Here is a 24,521-nt window from a genome sequence, read left to right on the forward strand (position 1 = left end):
TGAATTGGCCACCTGTCTATGCCAAACACAGGTAGTGGAGGCTGTCCCATTGCTGCCCTTTCTCCTTGTCCAATTGTGGAATGTATCAGCCTCCTTCCCTAATTCAGAATTCTGTAGGCCAAAAGTGGTAACCATCTTCATGAATATACATAAAGCCCCAATCTCCTGGTGAGAAAGGGCTGGCTCACCTCAAAACTCTTACTAAGGGCACCTGGTCTGCTTTCAGCTCAGGGTATGATGCTGGGGTCATAGGGTTGAGTCCTGCATTGGGCTCCCCAAGGGGACTCTGTTCTCCCTCGGCCTGTGTCTCTGCCTCTCTATGTCTCTCATGAATAAATAAATAAAATCTTAAAAAAACTCTTACCAAGGTGGCTGCACAGAGATGGCTAGGTTGCTGTAGTCAGTAAGACTCACCAACTTGGGAAAAAGATCTCACAAACACCCCCAGTCTTTTGTAGTGCTTCCTCTTGGTAGTGAGGTGAGCATTTCATCCTCTTTCATGATTTCTTCTAACGAGTTCCTTTTGATTTTTTTTTTATCGCTTCCTGATGGAGCCTGGAAGTAGCTGAAGGTTTTAGGATTGGTCTGGTCATTTTTTAGTAAATCTTTTACTTACTAAAGTAGTGAGGATGAACTGGTAGGTCTTTAGAAGCTAAAGATATTTATTTCCTGTTGTTCTCAGCTTTAGAATTTTATAGCTCACTAATATTATGGTACAATATATTGATTGCTCACCAAATTGAGGAGGGAGGGATGACTTTTTAAAGCAAAGAAAGGTTTAGTTTTATACTGAGATTCATGGTATCTCAGAATTAGGAGAAATCTAGAAGCCATTTAATCAATTTCCCCACCAGTGCCATGAATCTTGTTTACAACTTGTTGAGATGTGATCCAGTTTTCTTTTGGACACACCCGGGAACTAGGAATGCATTCCCTAAGTTGCAGATAATATAAGTTTCTGCTCATATAAGTATCACCAAATCACTTTAAACCCCATTCCTCACCTGTGAAAGGAGTGTAAATAATGCCTTCTTCACAGGACATTGTTGGGAGGATAAAAGAAAAATGTATAAATTGCCTAACCCAGTCAAAGAGGAGTGCAATGTTGATTCCCTTTACAGGTCCCTTTAGGGGACAACATATTCTGGTTTTGGATTGTCTTCATAATCCTCATATTGCATTGCCTCTGTGTATTTTTAGTGCTTCCCTTAAGCTCACCCCTCAGTGGTCACACAGTATGTCTTTTCTCTTTTCACTTGGCAGCCTTTCAGATATCTGTGATTCTAGTTGAAGAAACTAGAGATATTAGAAAAATCCTTTTTTTTTTTCTTTTCTGAGCAGAGAGTTCAGGTAGCCATTAGAGTCCCATGTGAACCCCCCAAGAGGGATTTATTGAGTGAATGGGGCAGAGATGGTATTTCACTTTCTAACATCAGTTCTCCCGACGCTGATGGGCTTAATCACAGGCTGGCTATGATCCTGTTTGATTCTTTAGGATTCTAGCCTGGGAAGTGTGCGCATGTGTGTGTGTGTGTGTGTGTGTGTGTGTGTGTGACACAGAGAGAGATGTTGTTCGACACTTGAATGCCTTTGAATGGTGCTATTCTTTGTGTGCCGCAGTGAGCACTAATAAGATCGTTTATTGCCCTGAATGAATGCTTAAACGTGGAAGCTACAAAGGAAGCCAAACGTTTTTCAATGAATACCTAGGCAGGTGCTCAAAACGTCCCGTCAAGGGCGAGGTAGGAGAGTTGCTTCTTTTGGGGTGGGTGGGGACTAGCCTTCGGCTTTAATTCTTAGGCACCGCCTCTTTCTCCCGGCGGTCGGCCGCTAGGCGGTGCTGGGGAGCTTGCCGCCCACTAGCTGGGGCGCCCCAGCTCTCCTCCCTCGCCCCTCAATCCCCGACCCGCGCGGCAAGACTACAACTCCCGTGGTGCTCTGGGAGCGGGAGAGGGCGGGGGGGGGGAACCATGGGCTAAGAGGGGTGCGAGGGCGGGCTTTCCGGGAGTGTGTTTCCGGCGTCGGCGGCCGCGGCCAGGGACGGTGTGAAAGCGGTAAGATGGCGGCGGCGGCGGTGGTGGAGTTCCAGAGAGCCCAGTCTCTACTCAGCACTGACCGGGAGGCCTCCATCGACATTCTCCACTCCATCGGTAAAGGTCGCCCTGCCCCCTCTCTGGCCCTGCCGGCTCAGCTCGCCGTGTGTGGGGCGGCGGCGGCGGCGCGGGGCCGGGCTAGCCGGCTCCGGGGCTGCTGACTCACTGTGTGTGAGGGGGGCCGGGCCGGGGGCACAGGCCGCTAGCAGCTCCCTGGAGCCAGCGGGGTCCCACCGGGTGGGAAGCCGCGAGGCAGCCCGGGGGTCCGCTCGCCGGCTGCTGACTCACGGTGGGCTCGGCGTGGAGCGAGGGTGGGCCGCGCCGGGGCCGCCGCCACTTCCAGCCTTGCCGCTGCTCCGGCCCGTGCGGGCTGGCCCGGGACCGCGAGCGGTGCCGCCCCGCGGGCTTGTCGCCGACAGGACTGAGCCTCGAGTGGAGGGGCCCGGCGAAACCCGCCGTACGCAGCGCTTCCCGCCGTTGTTATCAGCGCAGCCCGCTCCGGTGGCCGCGCGAGCGCTCGCCTTTCTCTCGGAGTTGTGTTCCTCGGGACGCGTGGAGCTGCCACCACCTACCCCCAGCCCCGCGGCGAAAGGCTGCGCTAAAGGGAGTGTGGGAAACACGGAGGGGACACACACTGCAGCCTGGCATTTGGTTTGAAGAGGTGCCCGAGACGGTGCTTTGCCGCCGTGTCGGGTGCGGGAGCGACCGGGGACCGCCCGGGCACACGAGGTGACTAATCGCCCTGGCAGGTCTCTCCTGCAGGCGTGGGAAGGGAGTTCGGGGAGTTAGTTGTCGGGTCGCCGGAGAACATCGAAGTCGATTTGTAGTAGATTGCCTTACACCTTCACGCCCCCGGGTAACTGAGACGGGAGCTCCAGCCAGTCGCCTCCGACAAGTCTCTTCCGGGGTTCAGGTGCGAAGAGAAATGGATTGGTGATGACAGAGGAGGCTTTGCACGTTCCGTGGTGAAGGGCTGGCCCCTCGCTGCACCTGTGGCGGTGCGATCTCTCTCACGTAGCTTGAGAAGATTCAGACCGGATCAACAAGTAGCGTAAGAACGCACGTGTACGCGAGACCTTCGGGATGCTGGCTCGGAGGTGGACTTGCTGGTCTGTTGAAGTGTGGTATTCCTGACTGGCGTGCGTGGAGCAAAGACCGTGACAGGATCTGGGTGGCTTTATCTTAGGGGGGTTAAGATGCATCTGTGGTAAATGAGAGGTTTTCGTTTAGAAGTTCTCATCTTGAATTAAGTCAGAATTACAGAACCAGCATCCTCTTTAAAACCACGTACACATTTTTATTCTGTGAGTACACACACATCTGAAAAGCATGGGTTTTATTTTATTTTTTGTTTAGTGCCTAGTATTTTGTCTTTCATAAAGTGGTAAAATTATGGTAAACTGTCATTATAGTCGGAACACTCTGTGATTGTCCGCTCTACGGTGGTGGTGGGGGTGGGGGGGAGGTTCCCTGAAAGCTTCCCTGTTAGAGCAAGCTTGAGTCATGATGGTTACAGTCTTACTTTTTCCAGACTCCATCATGGAGTATCTAAGTCGTGGTTTTTGTCAAGTCATGATGCTTTCTTTGTAAGAGAAGTGATAACTAATGATGGTCACTAAAATTATCACCACAGACTCCAAGAGGTTATTCAGTGTTTGAGTGGTAAAATAGTTATTAACAGTTGAAAGTGGGACGGATAGCACAAAGTTATTTTAACAGGTCCTGAATCCATTATAAAGCAGTGATCCCTCCTAGGGACCTCACTGGAGCTTTGATTGGGTTGTTTTTCCTGAATGGCTTCGTACAACTGCTTATCCCTAGCACACCCATTAGTGAGGCTTTCTGCAGGTTAAAGTTTATTGAAAGACTACTTTTTTAGTCCTCTGTAAATGATGGTTTTTTGATTTTACTTTGTGGCATGTAAACATTTAGGCATGTTTAATATATTCAGTAACAAAGTGCCTAGTGTAGGGCTTACCACCACAAGTATGAAGAACTTGTTTGAATTTTGCTTTAACCAAGTGACAGCAACAAATCTCAATGTATATGGGTAAGGGGAATTCTGATTCATAGAATGAAAAGGCACCTTTTTTTTTTTTTTTTGAAAAGGCACATTTAAAATCAGTAATCTATAACTTACATGGGACATATCTTACATGATGGTTTCACTTTTTTAGGAGGTTTTTTTTTTTTTTTTAAGTTCTCTAGATTTTGTCTTTTCGTAACTGAGTTTGTGTTGTTCTTGTGAGGGTGAAATTTCCCTCAGTCTTCATTTTTTGTCAGAATTCTAAGAAGGTTTGCATTTTCCTCTCCCAGTGAAGCGTGACATTCAGGAGAATGATGAGGAGGCAGTGCAGGTCAAAGAGCAGAGTATCCTGGAACTGGGGTCTCTCTTGGCGAAGACTGGACAAGCTGCAGGTGAGTGCTGCAAATGGGTTGCTTTCTCTTTTACCTGAAATGTTGAAGTTTCAAGTTTCTGTTGGAGTAGAGGAACATAGGGATGCATCCACACAGTGTATTGGTGGTATAAATCCATGCTATCATCAACTTATTGAGCTTCAGTTTTTTTAGCAGGAAGTTAGGTGGACCTTTAAACTCACTTCTTTCCTGGAACAGTTTTGTTCTGCAGGTGAGGGAAAGTCCTTTCTTCTTGGGATATAGTGATCTGTGATTTGTTTCTGGTTTGAATTTTTACTGTGTTCCTTTACATAAAGGCAGCAGCGCGAGTAGCAGCTATCTTAGTGATTTCAGCACTGATTTATTTAAGGTGGATAGGGACTTGGGCCCCTGACTTGAAAATGACGAGGGATTTTGCATTCAAGTAAGTGACTAGCTGTCGCTTTTTCCTGATAGACAGTGAGACATATGATGGAAAAGCCTTGAGATTTCTCCATTATTACCTGGGACTTTGTGCATATCATTGCCCAGATGTTCTAGCTGTAATTGAACAATTGAGTTTCTAGGTTTGAAATGACTTTCTGATGATGGGTGTGTCCTTAGAATAAGAGTCATTGGAATAAGAGACCAGGAAGGGACTTTGACCAGTAAAGTGGTAATAGTATTTAGAAGGTAGCTTAAGCTTAAAATGGATGATTTTTTAAAAAAATTTTTATTTATTTATGATAGTCACACACAGAGAGAGAGAGAGAGAGAGAGAGAGGCGGAGACATAGGCAGAGGGAGAAGCAGGCTCCATGCACCAGGAGCCCGACGTGGGATTCGATCCCGGGTCTCCAGGATCGCGCCCTGGGCCAAAGGCGGGCGCTAAACCGCTGCGCCACCCAGGGATCCCAAAATGGATGATTTTTTAAAAGTCAGTTTTAAAGTGAATATAGATCTTATCTAATGTAGAATGGATTAAGTTCTGGTCAAGTGACCTTGTGAATTACTTTGTGTCAGTTAGCAAAACTTCTTGAACTTGAGAACTAAGATTTTTCACAATTAAGGATGACTAACATTGATTAATTAGGCTTAGTTAATAGAAAATTGAGTAAAGATGTATGCATTTGGGAGGGTGTGTTTATATGGGTTTTGTATCTTATTTAAAATATCATTTGAAGTTATAATAAAACAGTTTTTTTTTAATCTTATTTATTTATTTATTTATTTATTTATTTATTTATTTATTTATGATAGTCACAGAGAGAGAGAGAGGCAGAGACACAGGCAGAGGGAGAAGCAGACTCCATGCACCGGGAGCCTGATGTGGGATTCGATCCCGGGTCTCCAGGATCGCGCCCTGGGCCAAAGGCAGGCGCCAAACCACTGCGCCACCCAGGGATCCCAATAAAACAGTTCTTAAATGCTGTCAACTAGTTACTATTTTAAGCACAAATTTGATTTAGTTTATTGCATCCTCAAAGCAACTCAGTAAGATAGACACCGTTGTCCATTTTATACCTGAAGAAATTGAGCAAAGAAGAGGTAAATAACTTATCAAAGATCACTCATAGTATGTGGGAGAGCCAGGATTTGAGCCAGTTTGTCCCACTTCAGAGCTCATGGCCTTGTGGTGTAATGATTCTTGCTTTCCATACTCACTTATGGGTTATTAGTGGTTGCTGCTGTTTTTTTCATTTTATTTATTTATTTTTTAAAGTTTATTTTCTTAGTAATCTCTACAGCCAACACAGGGCTCCAGCTCGACCCTCAGATCAAGGGTCACATGCTCTTCCAGCTGAGCCAGCCAGCCATCCCTGTTTTGTTCATTTTATACTGACTTCTCTCCTATTTAACATATTTATGGATTCCTTTTGCCTGTCAGTCAATGTGAGCTTGAGGCTGCATAATAGTTTTGGTAATTAGTCCATACAAAATATGATTAATAAGGTAATTTTCCAGAAAGAATTAGAAGGGGAAAGTTTAAGATTTTTCTGCTGTTGAAATTTCCAAATATCTATTTTCCTCCAGTAGCATGGATAATTACAAATAGCATGTAGTATAGTCAGCATTTAAAAATTTTATCCAAAAATGTTAACTGTTTTGCTTGAAATTCCTGTTTTATGCTTTGTTCTCTCCTTATTCCTTGCCTCTCCCCTTTGTGTGACTCAGAACCTGAGAAGTTGAGAAGTGTATAGCTAAACCTATTGAAATTTAACAGGTGAATCATAAGGACTTCAGAAACTTTTCCAGGTTATTTACCATTGTTTTCTTTTTCTTTTAAGATTTTTATTTTATTTATTTATTCATGAGAGACACAGAGAGAGAGAGGCAGAGACACAGGTAGAGGGAGAAGTAGGCTCCATGCAGGAGCCTGACGTGGGACTTGATCCTGGGTCTCCAGGATCACGCCCTGGGCTGCAGGCGGCTCTAAACCACTGCGTCACCGGGGGCTGCCCTACCATTGTTTTCTAAGAAAGAGTTTGATGAGTATAGGTATATACAATAGAAACCCTAAGGAAGTCTTGGGGCCTCCATATGTACCTAACTTTGCTGTTCATAATTGATAGGTTTATGTTTCCTTTGATTTTCGGTTTCCTGAGAACAGAAAATCTGTCTAGTCTATTAATCTTCAATTTTGTTATATTATGCACTTAATATACAGTTAGGACTGTGTAAGTATTCCATTCAAAAAATTTAAGGGAAGGTCCCTGACCTAGACAGTAATTTGGGAATTAGTGAATAAGGCAAGGTTGTTCATAATAGTGGTTGAAAGTGGTGATGAGCATCATCATACATGATGGCTAGGTTCAGGATCTGCAGATTTCATAGCCTGAGATTCTAAAAGGATTATTTTGAGTTCTGTGAGATTCTCAAAAGGAAGTTCTGGTCATGTAATTGTAAATAATCTCAGTAGGAAGAAGAAATCAGTATGATTCTTTGGGAATTAAAAAAAATTAGTATATATGAAAATGGAAAGAAACAGGGAATATAACCAAGAATGAATAGTAGCAATAGACTGAAATGAAAAGTGAGCTGAATCTTTTGCAACTAAGAGGTCATTTGTTTCTCTGTTAGGATAAGAAGAATAACACACTATCAGTGCTTGGAGCAGATAATAGAATCTAGCAGGTGCTAGAGCAAAGGGCAGGCTGCTTAGTTCATGTTTCACTTTAGCCTTTTCCAGGAAGAAAAATGACTTTCAAAAAGAAAAAACATCAGAATGAGAGAATTAAAGACAAGGTAGGTGAGAGGAGAGAGAGCAGATACGCTCTTTAAATAAGTTCAAGTCTCTAGGCTCTGACAGTTTCTGTCTTTTAATTTCAAAAGCATAGTTCTAGCAGATATATTTATAGAGCCACTATTATTCTGAGAAAAGTCTTGGAGGATGGAGAAGTATTAAGGAAACTGAGGATGGGCAAACATTATTTCACTTTGCCTGAAGATAATGAAAAGGATAACTTCTAGACTCTTTAAACCAGTAATCACTAATATCTGGGACAGATTATTTGATAAGTAGGTTTTAATCACTTAAGACCATGGGTTTATTAAAAAGAGATTATTTCTTTTCTTTCTTTCTTTTTTTTTAAGATTTTGTTTATTTATTTATTCATCAGAGACAGAGAGATAGAGAGGCAGAGACATAGAGGGAGAAGCAGACTCCATGCAGGAGGCCCCATGTGGGACTCAGTCCCGGGACTCTGGGATCATGCCCTGAGCCAAAGGCAGATGCTTAACAACTGAGCCACCCAGGTGTCCCAAGAAAAGATGATTTCAAACTCACCTTCATTCTCTTTGGTTTGCAGGGCTCCACAGACAGTGGCTTGCTACTTGCTTTTTGTAAATAAAGTTTTCTTGGAACCCAGCCACACCCATTTGTTTACATGATGTTTATGATTGCTTTTGCACTACAGTGACTGAGTTGAGACCACAGAGCCCAAAAAGCTGAAAATACTTAATTATCTGGCCTGTCATAGAAAAAGTTTGCCAACCTCTGGGTTAGAGTACATATCTGATGTAAAGAAGGCATTTGAACATTTGCCATAATATTGATAGGTAAACAAGGTATTTGAACATTTACCATAATTTTAATGATAGGTACAGGTAAAGATCATTTGTCAACCTAGAGGGAAGTCTCTAGCATCATGTCATAGGGATCTGTCCTTGTTCTTCTGGTCAGCATCTGGCATTATGGCTAAAGCCATTTCAGAAGGCCTGCTTATTTTTGTAGATGACTCAGTATAGTAGAGGACAGAATTAAGATTCAGAGTTATTGCCAAAGCCAGCAAGATTAAATTCAGTGTGGCAATTATAAAGCTATATACTTAAAAGGTTTTTTTTTTTTTTTTTTTTTTTTTTTTTTTCTTAAAAGTATTTATCAAAACAGAGGAAGGTGAGGAATTACTGGTCTATGCAAAAAAGACCTTAATGGATTCAGCCTAAACAAAAGTCCTATTAGAAGAAAGGAAGTAGGCTATCTTGTGTTACATGTGGTGGCCAGATCAAGAGAATTAGGCCATGACTCTTCTGGTCAGACCCTACCTGGAGAATTGTTTTCCATTCTGGGTACTACAAGTGTTACGTTTGCAAATTAGAGTCTATTTGGTGACAAGGAATCTAGAAACCAGAACATTGGAGGAACAGTTGAAATAGCTAAAGATGTTTTGCTTGAAGAAAGGGAAAGTTAGGAGATATAAATGGTAGTTATCTTCAGAAATTTGAGGCCATGTGGAGGGAGGCTAAAGACTTGTGTTTTAAAAAAGAACAAATAAATTTGACTAACATTCAAATAGTCTGCTTTCTGAACATTCCTATCATTAGAGATTGTTCATAATTGTTCCAGCATTGGGATCCCTGGGTGGCTCAGCGGTTTAGCACCTGCCTTCGGCCCAGGGCGTGATCCTGGAGTCCCGGGATCGAGTCCCACGTTGGGCTCCTTGCATGGAGCCTGCTTCTCCTTCTGCCTGTGTCTCTGCCTCTCTCTCTCTCTCTCTGGGTCTCTCATTAATAAATAAATAAAATCTTAAAAAAAAAAAATTGTTCCAGCATAGTAGGAAATACTGTGGGGGAAGGGACATTGTAGTAGACTACTTTTTTTTTTTTTAAGACTTTATTTATTTATTGAGAGAGACACACACACACACACACACACAGAGAGAGAGAGAGAGAGAGAGAGATAAGCAGGCACCATGCAGAGTGCCTGACAGGAGACTAGATCCAGGGTCTCCAGGATCAAGCCCCGGGCTGCAGGTGGCGCCAAACCGCTGCACCACCGGGGCTGCCCTGTAGTAGACTACTTTTAAAAAGCTTTGTACAAGTGTAAAAGGAATTTGAGAGGGAGAAATCATTGTAGCCTGTAGTTAGCATGGAATACTCAATAGGACTTTAGCTGGACCTAAAAGGATATCTAAGGTTTATATAAGTCAAGAAGATGGGTGAGAAATTCTCCATGGGAATGCAGTGGGAGTGCGGCATGAAAGCAGAAGCATGTGTAGTCTATGCAGGGGTGAATGAAATAGCATAATGGGGAAAATCTTGGTGGAATCTCAGGTCAATACTGGGAAGTGAAGGTAAAGATGAGCTTTTCCACTGTATAAAGTTCCTTTTGTACCTGACACAGTCCCATGTATCCTGTGACTATTCAGGCAGATGAGGATTTCAGGACCCTGAATTAGCATTCTCAGGAGGGTGAGGTTTGCTTGCCCTGAATTAGAATCCTCAGGAGGGTGAGTCCACAATTGGAGAATATTAATGAAGCCGTGGCACTAAAGTAATTTTAACCTACATTCCAAGAGTACTTCTGTAGTTATTGAGTTGAAATATTCTGTAATTTTTTCTCTTGTTTCTAAAGCCGCTCCCTTAAAATGACTGTACCACCTTTTTTTTCCTATCAGAGGGGAGAGAAACTTCTGTGCTGAACACTTTTTTTGTTCATAGTTTAAAACTTAGGTTTTGCAGGGGCATCTGGGTGGCCCCGCGTGGGGCTTTTCCTGCTCAGCGTGGAGTCTGCTTCTCCCTCTCCCTCTGCCTCTTGCCCCTACTTGTGTTTTCTCTCTCTCTTTCTCAAATAAATAAATAAGATCTTAAAAAAAAAGACTTAGGCTTTCAGATAGATGAAGAATTTTAGGTATATCTTTAAGGGATAGAATATCTTTTTTTTTTTTTTTTTTTTTTTTTGGGATTAGAATATCTTTAAAGGGAAAATACCATAAGTTTTCTGTGAAAAGTTTATTCAGTGCCAGAGTGCCAGGGAAGTGATATTGCTAAAAGGTTAAACTGGGGAGAACTTTGGGAGAGGAGGAGAAGGGAACCTGGAATTGAATACCTTCTGTTTAAAGGACAGCTGCCATGATGGACTTGGAAATTCAGCAACAACAAAACACCCCTCCCATAACCTCATCAGGTTTGTGAGGAAGTTGATTTTACCTCAGGTGTCAGAGACACAGCATATTTCATGTTGTAGAAAACTGTGCTCTGAGACTATGAGCACTTTGCTGTTTATCTGTCATTAAAACAGGTAAATGAGGCCAAGAGAGGTGAGCTTTTCCCAGGGCCCTCATAGTAATCAAGTAGGTGAGTGCGGAATAGAATACAAATTTGGTATATGTTGTTCACTCATTTTTGCTACTCTGTTACCTTCTAAGAATGCTTTAAATTCTTACTATGCTTAATTTAGACTGATTTACAGTGACATAGGATGGATTTTATGATCTTGGGTCACTATTTTAATGGATATTTTCTAGTTTCTAATATTGATGTTTCCTTTTTCTTTTCTGAATTGCCTTCCACACAGAGCTTGGAGGACTCCTGAAGTATGTGCGACCCTTCTTGAATTCCATCAGCAAGGCTAAGGCAGCTCGTCTGGTCCGATCTCTTCTTGATCTCTTTCTTGATATGGAAGCAGCAACAGGGCAGGAGGTAAGCTACTTTAATGGCAGAAGGTAGACAATAGGAAAAAAAAAAGTCTGTTTCAGTGAAAGAAATGCCTGCCTGCACTGTGGTACTAATGTGGAAGGGATAGCTGGGAGGACAGCTCAGGACTTATCATGTCAGTTTCTCTTTGTTACAGGGCATTTGATACTTTGGGTCTGTTCCATGCTTTGCTTTGTAAGTGGAGATTGTCAGTGGTCCCTGGAATCCTCATTACATCAGGGTCACAAACTGATTCTTGTCTTTGAGGTATTGTATTGCCACACCTTTGTAATGTTTTTTGTGTCTGTGGTACCTTTCATTCTGTGTCACAAAGCTCCCTGTGAGCACTAAATAAGTCTTGTGGCATCCCTTCTTGGCGTGTTTTGTACTGCGTATATGCCTTTATGGAGGGGTGAGCATCCATCTGTTTGTGTCTCATCTGTGCGGAAGTGACTCTGGTGTACCTGTACATGTCCTCTACAAGTTTAGACCAGACCCTGAACCGTACTGAAGAGTGCCTCTTTGGAATCAGCCTCTTCTGAACTTTTCAAAGATATATTTTCTGCAGTTCAGGAGGAGACACTACCAAAGTTAAAACTTACTCAGTAAAAAGCAGCAGATCCAAGTAGGATAGATTATGGTTGAATCTGTTTGTAGAAAGAACATAGTTGTCTTTTCTATAGGTACATTGCTCAGTATTCACTGAGTGTGGGCTATGTGTTAAACATAGTTACATGGGATTACATTTATAAAAACATAGTGACTGCTCTCATGGGGATTATATTTTAATGAGGAAGGCAGGCAATAAACAAATATATAATATGTCAGGTAATATAAGGACAAGGGTAGGAATTGCTGGTTGGTTATATGTCTAATTGTTTGCTCTGGCCCCTGTGGGTGTATAAATAAAAGGTATGAAAGGGCACAGTAGCATTCTGAGTAAATAGTGAGGAATTTTAGAAATCTAGGACATAGGGATCCCACTTTGAAATCAGGTCTTTGGTAAAATCTGCTTTCTTGCCTTAATGATTCTTTGAGGCCTAGTTTAAACACCATAAACTAACTTTATTTGTAGAAAATTCATTTGTAGAGAAGTCTTCAAATTTGTGGCAGCACTCTGTTTCGTGATAGTAAATAAAAAATAGTTAATATTTAGGTGGCTTTTTTTGTTGTTGTTTTTTAAAGATTTTATTCATGAGAGACACATAGAGAGAGAGAGAGAGAGAGAGAGAGAGGCAGAGACACAGGCAGAGGGAGAAGCAGACCCCATGCAGGGAGCCCGATGTGGGACTTGATCCTGGGTCTCCAGGATCACTCCCTGGGCTGAAGGCAGTGCTAAACCACTGAGCCACCCGGGCTGCTGTAGATGGCTGTTTTTTTTTTTTTTAACCAAAGCATTAGAAATATTTTTTATGAATAATTTAAAAGAAAAAGTGATTTTAAAGGGATGTTAGTCTTATCTAACCTTAACTTTTCTTTTATTGTACTTGTTCTCATGAAAAAGTGACACCATCTTTTGTTTGAAATGGGGTGCCTTATAATGAGTGGGCCAAGAAACCTTAGTTTGAAATAGATTGATACATGGTACTTGCAACTTTTTAGGCAGAAAAAAATTAGTTAACAAAGCTGCTTTTTTGCACACTGAAGTCTCCAGAATTTGTCCCTTACCATAACATAGAGTAGACTCAGTGGATGGAACTGCATTTGTGTAACAAGCAGTTCTACTCCTTTGTGGAGGTCTATTAAATCATAATTTAGCCCTCCTCTCCTGTCTTTGTTAGTGGGGTTTACTAGCCTTTATCATGTGTCTCTGTGTCTGGTTAGGCCTTCCTGTCTAAAATATCCTGTCTGCTTTACTTTTCTTCATATTTATTTTCCTTTTTAACATCTGTTTCCTCCTTAGAATAGAAGTTCCCTGAGGATAGCTACTTTGCCCTGTCCAGTGCTGTGTCCTCGGCACTTAGAATAGTTTGGCCCAGAGGAGTTACAGAATAATATTTGTTGAAGGAATGTGTGTATAATGCCTTCCCTGTGGTAGTGGTTGACGCTTAGGAGGTACTTTGTTGAAATAAGACAAAAATTTAGTGACTTGAGATACAAGTGTTAAGTGTGGTTACTGCATTTCTCTAGGTGAGTCAAGGTCTCTGACTTGGAGATATTGGAGTTATGTGTTCATCTTGGAACATCCTAGGTTCTTTTAAAATTCTTTCATTGAGTGATGGGAAAGGATAGAGGAGCAAAGTTATAGGTCACTGTCATAAGTAGTATTGTGGCCTGAGGCAAAAGAAGTTTGCGAACGTTGTTGAAAAAAGCTAGGAGTTGTATTGGGGAGTTTGGTACCCAAGAGGATGGAGGAGGGGATTTTCCTTGCCTTTTTCTGCTTGGGAACTAACCGTTAGTTGGATAGGTCTACAAAACAGTTTTCAGTTTGTTGTATTCCAAAAGGTGATAAGAAATCAGATTAGGATTGAATCAATTGCAGCACTAAGCTTTAGAGCCTAGAAAGAAAAGGGGTGGAGTGGGAGAGTGAGGATGGGGTGATGGCAAGGGGAGGGTAGTAGAGAATTGGGTTGAGGAGGGAACTGAGCCAGACCCTTTCCAAATAGTGAACTGAAATCTCAAAATTAACCTTACCTTTCAGGGATCTCCAGGTAGTTGCCCAAGAGAAGCCATTTTTGGTATAGTCTAACTGCAGTAACAGTAGCATGTTTTAAGAAACCTGACATTGAGTCCTGTTATTGAAACAGTTATTTCTGTGGAAAAAAGGAGTTTGTGTTAGAGAATTTCAGACTTGGAATAGTAGTTACTATTCTCCTATTAGGATTTAGTTAATAAGGCATTTTAAAAAATGGTTAAGTGTATTGATTTCAAACTTAAATGTCTGATTTCTATCACATTAAGCTTTTGTACTCAAATAAAGGCTTTCTCCAGAAGCAGGGACTTCTCAAATATTCTTACCCCTTTATCAGTCATTGTTAGCATTAACCAAGCGCAGAACCTCAAACAAAATAGTTGTATAGCAAGGCTAGTGGCCTTTAAAATTTTTCCTTAGAATTGAGGTGCTGGCTTCACCAATTATAGTACTAGATAGTGCAAAATTACGCACCCTGTAAAGGATAACAGATTCTCCGTTCAGTTTGTGAAAAATCCCTGCTCTAGGAGAAATGTCAGTACTGACTTGAACAAAAGCATGGAGATAGGGTCAAGTTCTGATTCCAGCAGCTGATATGCGACCTTGAGGGAGCCACTTCACATCTGGACTGTCAGGGAAATGGGGACAGGTGAGATGATGGATTAGAATTCAGTGTTTCTTAACTAGAGACCTACATCTGGGTGGCCAGGCTGTATTCCAGACAACTTGAGTCAGGAGCCTTGGCATCCATTTTTGTATTCTTTGAAAAAGCTCCCTGGATAAAATTGGGATGGTAAGCATTTCTAAGCCCTCCCAAGACATGTAGGACTATCAAGGACTCTTGTATTTTCGTTATTAAACCCATTCAGGAGATATTTTCAGTTCCATTCATGTCATGAACAGAGATCTTATGAGTTTGGCTTTTCAAAAAATTTTTTTTTTTTTTTTTAATTTATGATAGTCACAGAGAGAGAGAGAGAGAGGCAGAGACAGGCAGAGGGAGAAGCAGGCTCCATGCACCGGGAGCCCGACGTGGGATTTGATCCCGGGTCTCCAGGATCGCGCCCTGGGCCAAAGGCAGGCGCCAAACCGCTGCGCCACCCAGGGATCCCAAGTTTGGCTTTTCAGAACATAACTCTCAAAACTCTGAAATGGTGTTTGGCTTGCTTTTATTTTAGTTTTCATAGAATTTTTAATGAGGTTGGTTGAGTTTAGCACTGGAGATTAAGTAGCCACCAGAGGGCTTCAGTGAGTTACAAAGGTTCCGTTGAGTATCTCATTGGTGAATCCTCCAAATTACCATATAATGTCATCTGTTTATTTACTGAATTTGGACTTAGGATCTAAAGGCAGAAGATCTGTCTATTTGAATTATATTCTGTTCCTTTTCCTTCCTTATAATACTTATTAAGATAGCTCTGGAAGTACATAAAGGCATGTTGTTTTAGCAATGAGTTCTCCAGAAAGTTCAGTTTCTTTTTATCCTATGCTTTGATTAGGAATCTTTTTTTTTTTTTTTAAGATTTTATTTATTTATTCATGAGAGACACAGAGAGAGAGAGAGAGAGAGGCAGAGACACAGGCAGAGAGAGAAGCAAGCTCCATGCAGGGAGCCCGGCGCAGGACCCGATCCGGGGTCTCCAGAATCAGGCCCTGGGCCGAGGGCGGCGCTAAACCGCTGAGCCACCCGGGCTGCCCTGATTAGGAATCTTAACACAAAACTTGCAGTAAGAGAGTGATGTAAGATCTGCAGTACTTATATGCACTTTCTCAAAGCTGATATGTCACAGATACCTGATGGCATGTAGACTCTCTAGCATAGAACACTGCTTTAAATCAGTTACTTTGCATGTTCTCTCACTGCTTGGGTGGCATATAGAACTGAGGGTGCAAAGCACCTTTATTATTATTTTTATTCATTCATTCATTTTTTTTTTCTTTTTTGTTTTAAGTAGGCCCTACACCTAATGTGGGGCTCGACCTCAGGACCCTAGATTAAGAGTCACATGTTCTACCAACTGAGCCAGTCAGGTGCCCCCAAAGCACCTTTAAATAAAGCTTTAAAGTCTTTTTAAGTGTTAGGCTAATTCTGCTTTCTTTTTACTTCATCTAATATGTGCTAAATGTATTGTATTGTGATGATGAATTGGTTAGTTGCACTTCTTAGTATCGGAAAGGAAAGAGCCAGCTGAGCCTTTTCAGTCTTACAGGCAACTGTTAGGAATAAGACATTTGTGCTCAGTCTGAGGCTTTCTCCCCTTCATTACTAGTGGGTTCAGATTAACACATTACCATTATTATTTGCAAGTATTTAGGGAGAAATTTCTGCTTTAAAGATTTCTCAGCCATTGTAGAAATCTGTATTCCAGGCTATATATATTGGAAGTTCTGGGTCCCTCCTGGGAAGGTAGAAGAGGAATCTTGAAGGTGAAGCTCTTTTTCAAAAGATCACAACCTAAGCACAAAGATGCTTTATGTCTAAAAAGCCAAGTTAATTCTCCATTATATAACCATTACACAGTGAGATACTGTAGATCAAGGCATGTCCCCTGAGACATTAAATAGAGCAACATGGGTAATAGATAAGGAGGGAATTGAAGCTGTTCTCCAAAGCAAGGTTTGTGGGAAGAATGTGAAAACATAATATTGTATGTACTGTTTCTCTGTTGTAGGTTGAATTGTGTTTAGAGTGCATCGAATGGGCCAAGTCAGAGAAACGAACTTTCTTACGCCAAGCTTTGGAGGTATGTGCCTGCGTTAATGCTACTTTCAGGTCTCTAGGCATTAGACAGACTGTGAATGTAAGTGACATCATTCGGATCAAAAGTATTTTCAGTAATTTTGTATTATCCAGGCACCCAAAGATCATTGATAATAATCCCACTCATGAAAATACTCTGGTTGAAGTTTTGAGACAGACTTGCTGTGTGACTCAGAGAAGTAAACAGCACCACAGTAAAGTTAAGTCAGTCAGCCACTGGTCATAGTAGCAGATAATACCATGGGCTAGATCATTTCTTAGGCTGGATTTGATGCTCTCTCCAGGACATGTATATTCAGCAGTAACAGTTCTGTGACTGTCAATCTTTGATTTCTTTCTTTGGCTTTTTTCTTTCTTTCTATCAGTCAATGCCTTTTCTCTTTCCTAGGCAAGACTGGTGTCTTTGTACTTTGATACCAAGAGGTACCAGGAAGCATTGCATTTGGGTAAGTAAGCTGGTAGAAAGTAATAAGGCATCCTAGCTGGCAAATGTATTCTGAACCTGGCCACTCTTAACTAGTTATGTATTAATAATTTATGTTCTGCCTACTTCTTTTTTTTTTTTTTTAATTTTTTTATTTACTCATGAGAGAGACAGAGAGGCAGAGACATAGGCAGAGTGAGAAGCAGGCTCCCTGTGGGGAGCCTGATGTGGAACTTGATCCCAGGACCCTGGGATCACGACCTGAGCCAAAAGGCAGATGTTCAACCATTGCACCACTCAGGTGCACCTGTTCTGTCTACTTCTAAGAAGGATTTATAGTGGCTTACATTTACTGAATCTGTCGTGGAGAAATGCCATTTGGAAGTTCTAAGTAAGTAACCAAAGTTTATCTGTCAAATTTAGAAAGCAAAAGGGTCAAACTGCAAGTATTTTACTATTACATTTATTATACTTGTTTATAATTACACTTAACATCTATTTTAAAACTCAACAAATTGGGAAGCCAAGTGGCTTAGTGGTTGAGCGTCTGCCTTCAGTTCAGGGCATGATCCCGAGGTCCTGGGATTAAGTCCTACATTGAGCTTCCCACAAGGAGATGGCTTCTCCCTCTGCTTGTGTCTCTGCCTCTCCGTCTCTGTCTCTGTCTCTCTCTCTGTTTCTCATGAATAAAAATCTTTAAAAAAAAAAAAGATAAAATTCAAGAAATTAATTGATGCAAATATATATGGTAGCTAGAGTGAGCTGACTAAAGCTTTTCTGCTGTGTGGCCTTTTAAACACCCTAAAAGACTTTGCCTGCTGCATTTTTTTTTTTTTTTAATGGTAGATTTGGACTATTTTTCCCAGATGGAAGAACATGGCTTCTCATGATCTATTAAGATGAAAAAAAAAAAATGCCAATATTCAGTTTTTATCCTGCAAAATGATATTGCATATGGTTCAAATAGTAGCGTTAATCAAATAATTTTTTTTAAAGTTTAATGTATTTAAGCAATCTCTACACCCAATGTGGGGCTTGAACTGATGACCCTGAAATCAAGAGTTGCATGCTCTTCCATGATCAAGTTCATACCTGCTTCAGGTGGGCCCTCCATCCAATGACTGGCATTTTTATAAGGACAGAGGGATTTGGAAACACACAGAGGAGAGGCAACCATGGGGTGACACAGGCTGAGACTGGTGATTCTAGGGGATTTCCTGCAAGCCAGGGAATACCAAGAAGAGCCGGCCACCCCCAGGAGCTAGGAAAGCAGTATAGCACAGATTTTCCTCGGAGCCTTAGAAGGAAATGTGGCCATGCTGGCACCTTGGTTTCAGACTTCCAGCCTCCAGATCTATAAGAGAATAAATTTCTGTTATCTTAAAAAAAAAAAAAAAAAAAAGGCCAGGCAGGCACCCTCCTCCCCCAAAAGTAACAGTTTTATCGAGTTGTAATTCATAGACCAATAAAATTTCACCCTTTTCGAAGTGTATGAGCCAGTGATTTTAACTATATTCATAGTTGTACAGTCATCACCACAATCAGATTTTAGAACATTTTCATCCCCCGGAGAGAAACCTTGTACCCATGTACCTGTTCGTTATCATTCCCATTATTCCCTATCCCCTGCCAGCCAACCACTAATCTACTTTCTGCCTCTATTGGATATACCTCTTTGGACATTTCATTTAAATACAGTCCTGTAATATGTGGTGTTTGTGACTGGCATCTTTCACTTAGCATGTTTTCAAGGTTTGTACATGTTATAGCGTGTATCACTGCTTTATTTGTTTGTATTGCTGAATACCCATTGTGTGGTTATGCCACATTTTATTTTAGCCATCTTTGTGTAGGGGTAAAAGTGGTATCTCGAGGTTTTGATTTGCATTTCCCTAATGACTAGTAATGTTGAGAATCTTTTCATGTACTTATTGGACATTTATATGTCTTTGGAGAAATGTTTATTCAATCTTTTGCTTATTTTTTAATTGGGTTGTTTGTGTTCTTATTGTTTATTCTGGATACAAGTCCTTTACCAGATATGTGATTTGCAAACCACCCCCCTTATGAATTGCTTTTTTTACTTTCTTGAATAGTGTCCTTTGAGGCATATTCTAATTTAAAACCTTTATTTATTTATTTATTTATTTATTTATTTATTTATTTATTTATTTATTATATTTTAGGGAGAGAAAGAGAATGCATATAGGCGTAGGGGTGCAGGGGGGTTAGAGGGAGAGGGAGAGAGAAAATCCTAAGCAGGCTCCATGCATGGAGCCTGATGCAGGCCTTGATCTCAAAGCCCTGAGATCATGACCTGAGCCAAAATTGAGAGTTGAATGTTTAAGTGATTGAGCCACCCAGGTGCCCATAAGTCCTGTTTATTTTTTTGTGCTTATGCTTTTGGTATCATACTTAAGAAATCGTTGCCTAATCCCAGATCCTGTGTTTTATGGGTTTAGCTCTTACATTCAGGTTGTTGATTTTTTTTTTTTTTTTTTTAAGATTTTATTTATTTATTTGTCAGTGAGAGAGCACAAGTAGGCAGAGTGACAGGCAGAGGGAGAAGAAGAAGGAGGCTCCTCGCTGAGCAGAGATCCTGGGATCATGACCTGAGCTGAAGGCAGATGCCTTAATGACTGAGCCACTGGGGCACCCTGGGTCTTATGATTTATCAGTCATAATTTATTTATTTCTATATATGGTGCAAATCTGTTTGGATTGGATTTTCTCATCTGAGGTGGGAAGAAGGTGTATTTGGAGAGCATTGGCATGTCCCGAACTCTTGCCTTGCCCAACCCACCAGCCTTAGTGCCTGCAATTTTTTATGCAATCGTATAATTGCTAGACAGGAAAAGAATGATATCTAGTGGCTGTCTGAACCAAATAACTAGTTTCTGCATGTTCTGGGTGGAGATTGTCACTGTATTCAAATCTGAAGAAGCTTATAGGACTTTTGGGTCTAATGTCATTAGTATGCCAAAAACTTCAAAGAGATCTATGTTTCTCTTTGGGAAGATAGAACATTAGTAAAAAAAAAAAAAAAAAAAAAAAAAATACAATTCTCGCAAGTAGACTACCTCTCTTTGAGTTCAGGCAGGTTTCTTTATCCTGAGTGTTCTTATGAGGGTGGGAGAGTAAGATGTTATAGTATTAAGGTATTAAGATTATGGATAACAAAGGGGTATATATTTTTTCCTGCTCCAGGTTCTCAGCTATTGCGGGAGTTGAAAAAGATGGATGACAAAGCCCTTTTGGTGGAAGTACAGCTTTTAGAAAGCAAAACATACCATGCCCTGAGCAACTTGCCGAAAGCCCGAGCTGCCTTAACCTCTGCTCGAACTACAGCAAATGCTATCTACTGCCCTCCTAAATTGCAGGCCACCTTGGATATGCAATCAGGTAACACCCTAGCTGCTCATGTGATGTTTTCTTAAAGCTCTTTTTATATCACAGTGGGGAATGGGGGGATGTCAGGATAGAGAATGTAATTAGCTGATTCTGCTCAAGCTCAGAGAAACCCAATTAGAAGAGTACCTTCCGGGCAGCCCTGGTGGTGCAGCGGTTTAGCGCCGCCTGCAGCCCAGGGCGTGATCCAGGAGTCCTGGGATCGAGTCCCATGTCAGGCTCCCTGCATGGAGCCTGCTTCTTGCTCTGCCTGTGTCTCTGCCTCTCTCTCTCTCTCTCTGTATGTCTCTCCTGAATAAATAAATAAAAATATTAAAAAAAAAATACTTTACTGTGATGAGCAAGGCAGCCTAATTGTTAGAGCCAAGACCCTTACAGGTTTTTTTTTTAAGATTTTATTTATTTATTCATGAAAGACATACAGAGAGAGAAAGGCAGAGACGTAGGCAGAGGGAGAAACAGGCTCCAGGTAGGGAACCTGATGTGGGACTTGATCCTGAGACCTCAGATCACGCTCTGAGCCAGGGGCAAGGTGCTCAACCCGCCACCCAGGCATCCCGACCTTTACAGGTTTAAAAATCTCCCTTAACCTCTATCTTAGTCACTCACTTAAAGGGTACCACTTCTCTCCATGGTTGGACTAACCTAAGTCTCTTGTCACAGCTTGGAAGCCTTGGTAAAGGATGTTGGACTTTTCCAAAGGGTATCAGATCAAGGCTAAGGAAAGTCTCCTCCACTATCCCCCATTTCAGTTGAATGTAGTGGATACCTTTCTTTTTTTTTTTTTTTAAAGATTTATTTATTTATTTATTCATGATAGACATAGAGAGAGGGAGGCAGAGACACAGGAGGAGGGAGAAGCAGGCTCCATGCCGGAAGCCCGACGTGGGACTCAATCCTGGGACTCCCGGATCGCACCCTGGGCCAAAGGCAGGCGCCAAACCACTGAGCCACTCAGGGATCCCCAGTGTATACCTTTCTGATGGAGTGTGAATATTGGGGCTCAGAGGTCATGCCTGTTTTTTGTAGTCAGCAGCTTTTATTAGTCATAATTTATCATCATTATGGATGGAACACTGGAATTGGAGGCAGAAGACTAGTGTAAATCCTGGTGTTACCTCCCTGGGATGTTTTCTCCGTGTTTGCATAACACAATGCCTGTACTACTTGCTTATCAGGTATTGTGAATATCAAATAGCTTGTATTGTCATTCCGAGAGGAGGAGCAGAAGCTCTATAAACCACCTTTCCTTGGTTGAAATTTTGGTTCTGTCAATTTGATTCTGTCAAATTTTGGTTCTTTGTGACTTTGGACAGGTTACTTAATTTGTCTTTAGGTCATCTCTAAAATGGTGATAATAATAATATCTCCTCATAGGATTGTGGTGAAGATTCAGTGAGATGATAAATGTGAAGCTCTTATAGCTGTCCTCCCTTTGACCAATATTGGCACTTTAAGATTTTGAGAGAGAGGGAGAGAGTGAGCGCACGAGTGGGCAGAGGGGCAGAGTGAGAAGAGATCATTATCTGAGCAGAAGGTAGGCTCTTAACCTACTGAGCCACCCGGTGCCCCTGGCACTTTTTTAAAGCTGCTGTCCTTTCATTATGCCCTTCCTTCAGGGACAAGACATGAATTTGCATTGGATTTCACAGAGGAAAATAGAGGCCATGTTTACATGAGCTCTTTCCTTTTTCTTCTCTAGAATTTGTATCACAGCTCAGTCTACTCCTTATTAGGAATGATTCTTTTACCTGTCTTTGTTCTATTCTGTCTTCAGTCTTCTTTATTTGAATCTTCCTCTTAGTCCTTTAATTGCATCAGCTCAAAAACACAGGCTTTTTTCTCTTTTGTAAATTGCTGTCTTCTTTCTGTCAAGTTTCTTGGAAAAGTTGAAAGAGTATCCTTACTTTGAGGTCTCTATTGACTCCTTGAAAGAATTAATAAGTCCCTTAGAACCTCTTGACTTTTGGGGAGAAGTTAATCCTTTAGAACACTTTAGGCTTCTTTGACATCACTGTCTTCTTGGTTCTCCTCCGTTGATTAACTATCCATGGTCACACTTTGCCGTTTCCTTTCCTCTTCCTTCTGACTGACTTTTAAATTTTAAGTGTGTCCTCAGTGTTGTTTTCTTAGTTGTTTTCTTTTCCTGTTCTGTTTCCTTTCTAAAATGCCGTACTCACCCATGACTTTAGCTGCTACATGCCACTAGTAGTTTCCTCACCTTCATCCTCAGTAGCTTTCCTCTCTCCTAAATTTTAGATCCAGATTTCCAGCTGCATAATGGACATATATACTTAAATGCCTTAGAAGAGTCTTAGCCTCAACATGTCAAAAAGCAAAATTATTATCTAACTCTTCCCTCAATCTTTTTTTCTATTCAAGTTAATGGTAATATATATATATTTTTTTATTGTTGCTCAAGCTATTGTCTTTGGAGTAATTTTGACTCTTTTTTCTCTTAACCCCTCATATCCAGTCAGTTGCTAGATCAGGTTGAGTCTGTCTCCAAACCTACCTTTTCTATTCCATCTCTACAGTCACTACTCTAATTGGAGCAGTCTTCTGCTGATCTGTCTCTGAGCCCTTTTTCCAGTCCACTGTTTTTTTATTGGCCCCAAAGTCATTTTTCTCAAGCACAAATCAGATCATTTAACTCCTTTGTTTGAAATTCTCCAGTGGCTCCCCATATCCCCAGGCTACATTTTATTCTAACATGGTATGGAAAAGGAAGGCATCTTTTCATTTTCATCAGTTACCAAATGACTTCATGTGCTCTTGTTTTTGTGCCTTTTCTGTATTTTGTCTTCTTTGCATGGAAATTCCCCTTTGCATCTATCCCCTTGGTAAACTCGCATGCACCCTTCCAGGTCCAGTTCATATGTCTAATCTAATCTGTAATCCTCTTTAGTGCTTTTTTTTTTTTCTTTTGGACTTCTCTCAAAGCTATATTCTTTTGTATATATTACGGCACTAATCTCATTTTGGTGACCATCTTTCCCCACTGTGAGACTATGAGCTTCATGAGGTCCTTTTTTTATACTTATTTTTTCTGTAGTAATTACATCACTGCCTGGCAAATAATAGACATTTGTTAATACTGGTGTTGAATGAGCGACAATCTAGTTTTGTTGTTGTTACTTTGTTTTGTTTTAAAATAATAAACCTCATATACTAGCCATGATGCTTGGAGTTCTAATGTGGGCCCTATTAATGTATTTGGGAAAGCAGTATACTGGTTCGTGGGCCTTATTTTACTTTTTTTTTTTTTTTGGCCTGTCTTATTGTGTGGTGTGTTTTCTTCTAGCTCTAGACCAGGAGGTATGGGGAATGGGAATTTTTCTCTTTAGAACAGTAGTGAAGAAGGGTCTGATTCCTTTAGCTTCAAAATGAGAGGCTTCTTGGGTAGAGTAAAAGTATTGGGGTATGGCACATATCACTCAGTAAATGGTATTAAGTCAGAAGTTCCCAGATGGTGTGTAGGCACGCAGCTATTCGATAGGTGGGTTAAAAATGTGCTGAAATGTTCCCTTGGGTCATGTGTAAACAATCTCATCCTTTTACTTCAAGGTGCTGAATACTTTCTCAGTGTATCTCAATGTGAAAAATGTCGGGGAAAACTGTGGTAAATGAGTGGGGCTGAGGTCTGTAACCTCATAAGGGGCTAAAGCAGAATTAGAATTGATATACGCTTTGAGGACTTAGATGCCTCCCATGCTAGAAGGAACTAAATTTCATATTATCCCAAGTGATAGCACAGTTGGAAGTACTAGCAAGTTTAATCAAAGTTAGCCTTGTTGGGCACAACCCAACTTCTTTTCTTTTCTTTTTTTTTTTTGCAACCCAACTTCTAAACAGTAGAGAATTGTTTATATAAACTATGATATCTTAGCCTAAGGAAGTGTCCAGTTAAATT

General features: G+C 41.2%; 1 protein-coding gene across 1 annotated transcript in view; it reads left to right on the top strand.

The window, feature by feature from the left end:
• Positions 1–1,989: 1,989 nt before the first annotated feature.
• The window catches only part of PSMD11 (proteasome 26S subunit, non-ATPase 11), a 31,374-nt gene continuing 8,842 nt past the window's right edge, over positions 1,990–24,521 (top strand). The window contains exons 1-6 of the mRNA XM_077852146.1: positions 1,990–2,150; positions 4,410–4,511; positions 11,265–11,389; positions 16,688–16,759; positions 17,165–17,222; positions 20,408–20,602. Of these exons, the coding sequence (XP_077708272.1) occupies positions 2,060–2,150; positions 4,410–4,511; positions 11,265–11,389; positions 16,688–16,759; positions 17,165–17,222; positions 20,408–20,602 (643 nt within the window). The 5' untranslated portion in view covers positions 1,990–2,059. The remainder of the gene's footprint in view (positions 2,151–4,409; positions 4,512–11,264; positions 11,390–16,687; positions 16,760–17,164; positions 17,223–20,407; positions 20,603–24,521) is intronic.

This window comes from Canis aureus, chromosome 16 (genome assembly GCF_053574225.1).
Source record: "Canis aureus isolate CA01 chromosome 16, VMU_Caureus_v.1.0, whole genome shotgun sequence".
NCBI lineage: Eukaryota > Metazoa > Chordata > Mammalia > Carnivora > Canidae > Canis > Canis aureus.